This window comes from Echinops telfairi, unplaced genomic scaffold (genome assembly GCF_000313985.2).
Source record: "Echinops telfairi isolate 266 unplaced genomic scaffold, ASM31398v2 ScPeMD7_7458;HRSCAF=8496, whole genome shotgun sequence".
NCBI lineage: Eukaryota > Metazoa > Chordata > Mammalia > Afrosoricida > Tenrecidae > Echinops > Echinops telfairi.
The window spans coordinates 27442031-27443303 of NW_022111358.1; the positions used below are offsets into that span (position 1 = coordinate 27442031).

At 58.3% G+C, this 1273-nt stretch overlaps 1 protein-coding gene across 1 annotated transcript in view; it reads right to left on the minus strand.

Annotated features, from left to right (window-relative positions):
• Nucleotides 1–1273, minus strand: part of PGAP3 (post-GPI attachment to proteins phospholipase 3) — a 34408-nt gene extending 33135 nt beyond the window's left edge. The window contains exons 1-2 of the mRNA XM_004707120.2: nucleotides 1108–1273; nucleotides 161–253 (exon numbers count right to left, since the gene is read on the minus strand). Of these exons, the coding sequence (XP_004707177.2) occupies nucleotides 161–253; nucleotides 1108–1273 (259 nt within the window). The remainder of the gene's footprint in view (nucleotides 1–160; nucleotides 254–1107) is intronic.

Consider the following 1273-nt stretch of genomic DNA (forward strand, 5'->3'; position numbering starts at 1 on the left):
TCAGGGAGTGGGGAGGAGGGAACCCATCCAGGTTGGTACCAGACCCTGAGCACCAAAATCCAGCCAGAGGGCCACAAGGGACCCTGACCAAGCCCCTCCAAGGGAGGATGACATCATGCCCTTGACCTGTCTCGACTCAGGGACCTTCCTTTCATCTCACCCTGCTCCAGTTTATCTCTCCAGACCTTGGCTCTGCTCTGGGCCCGCCTCCAGGTCTTTGTCTTGAGGTTGGGGCTCCGGAGGTCCAGGTGACCTGGGAATAAAGAGCGTTTCGGGTAGAATTAGGACTTCTTGCCCTGCAAGAGACTACATGGGCCGGTGACCATGGGAGCTGAGGACCGCAGAGGGGAAGATGGGCAAGAGGGAAGTCGGTAGGGAGGATTGAAGTGGGAGGGGCGGGAGTATCAAAAAGTATCAAAACATCTTTTTTGGCTTCAGGTCAAGTTGCTCAGTTTTAGCCAGCCAGACCCTTGGGAAGGGGACGCTGGGTACCAATTTTACCACCTGTCTGCAAACACTTTTCAGAGTCATAATCAGACTGAAATCAGGTAAACAAACTCGCTAGTGGGGTGGGGCTCCCAGGTTTCTGATCCCTCAGTCCTGCCCAGCCTGGTCACCCTGCCAGAGCCCTGTAATGTTTACCGGTGGCACCCTCGGGAGTCGCCGTTTGTTTACGTTGCATGGGGCATGGGGTGTATGTGCGTGCGTGTTTGCGTGCGCTTGAGTGCGTGCACTTGGGCCTAGTGGAAGGAATCTCGGGTTTAGAGTCAGACAGCCCCGGGTTCAAATCCTGCAGTTTGTTGTTGTTTTCCTGATGTCCCTTGTTGGCAGCAGAGGGTCTGCAGTGGGTGGAGACATCCCCTGCCCCAGACCCCTCCGATCCTGTCCCAGAGGCTTGGGCCAGGGCCTGGGGTCTGGGTTTGGGGACAGCTGTGCCTGGGAAGCAGCTGAAGCCTCCGAGGCCGGGGGAGGTCCTGGCAGCAGGGCGTTATTTTGGGCCTGCCCTGCCACCCTGGCCTCCGGTTTCTCTTGGGAGTCTTGGGGGAGGGGCAAGGGAAGGGGGAGATGTCAGTGGGTGAAGCAGGGAGCCAAGCCTGGTGGTCTCACTCTTCTCCATGTGGGAGGTGCATGGACCCTTGCGTTCTACTCGGGGATCTTCCTGTCCTCCCTCTTTGTGCCTTTCCTCTCTGTCCAGGGGGCTCTTGGTCACCAGCTCAGGTGGGGCCGTGGGCGCTTGCCCTTCCAACGCCTGCAGGTAGGAGGTCTCTCTCAT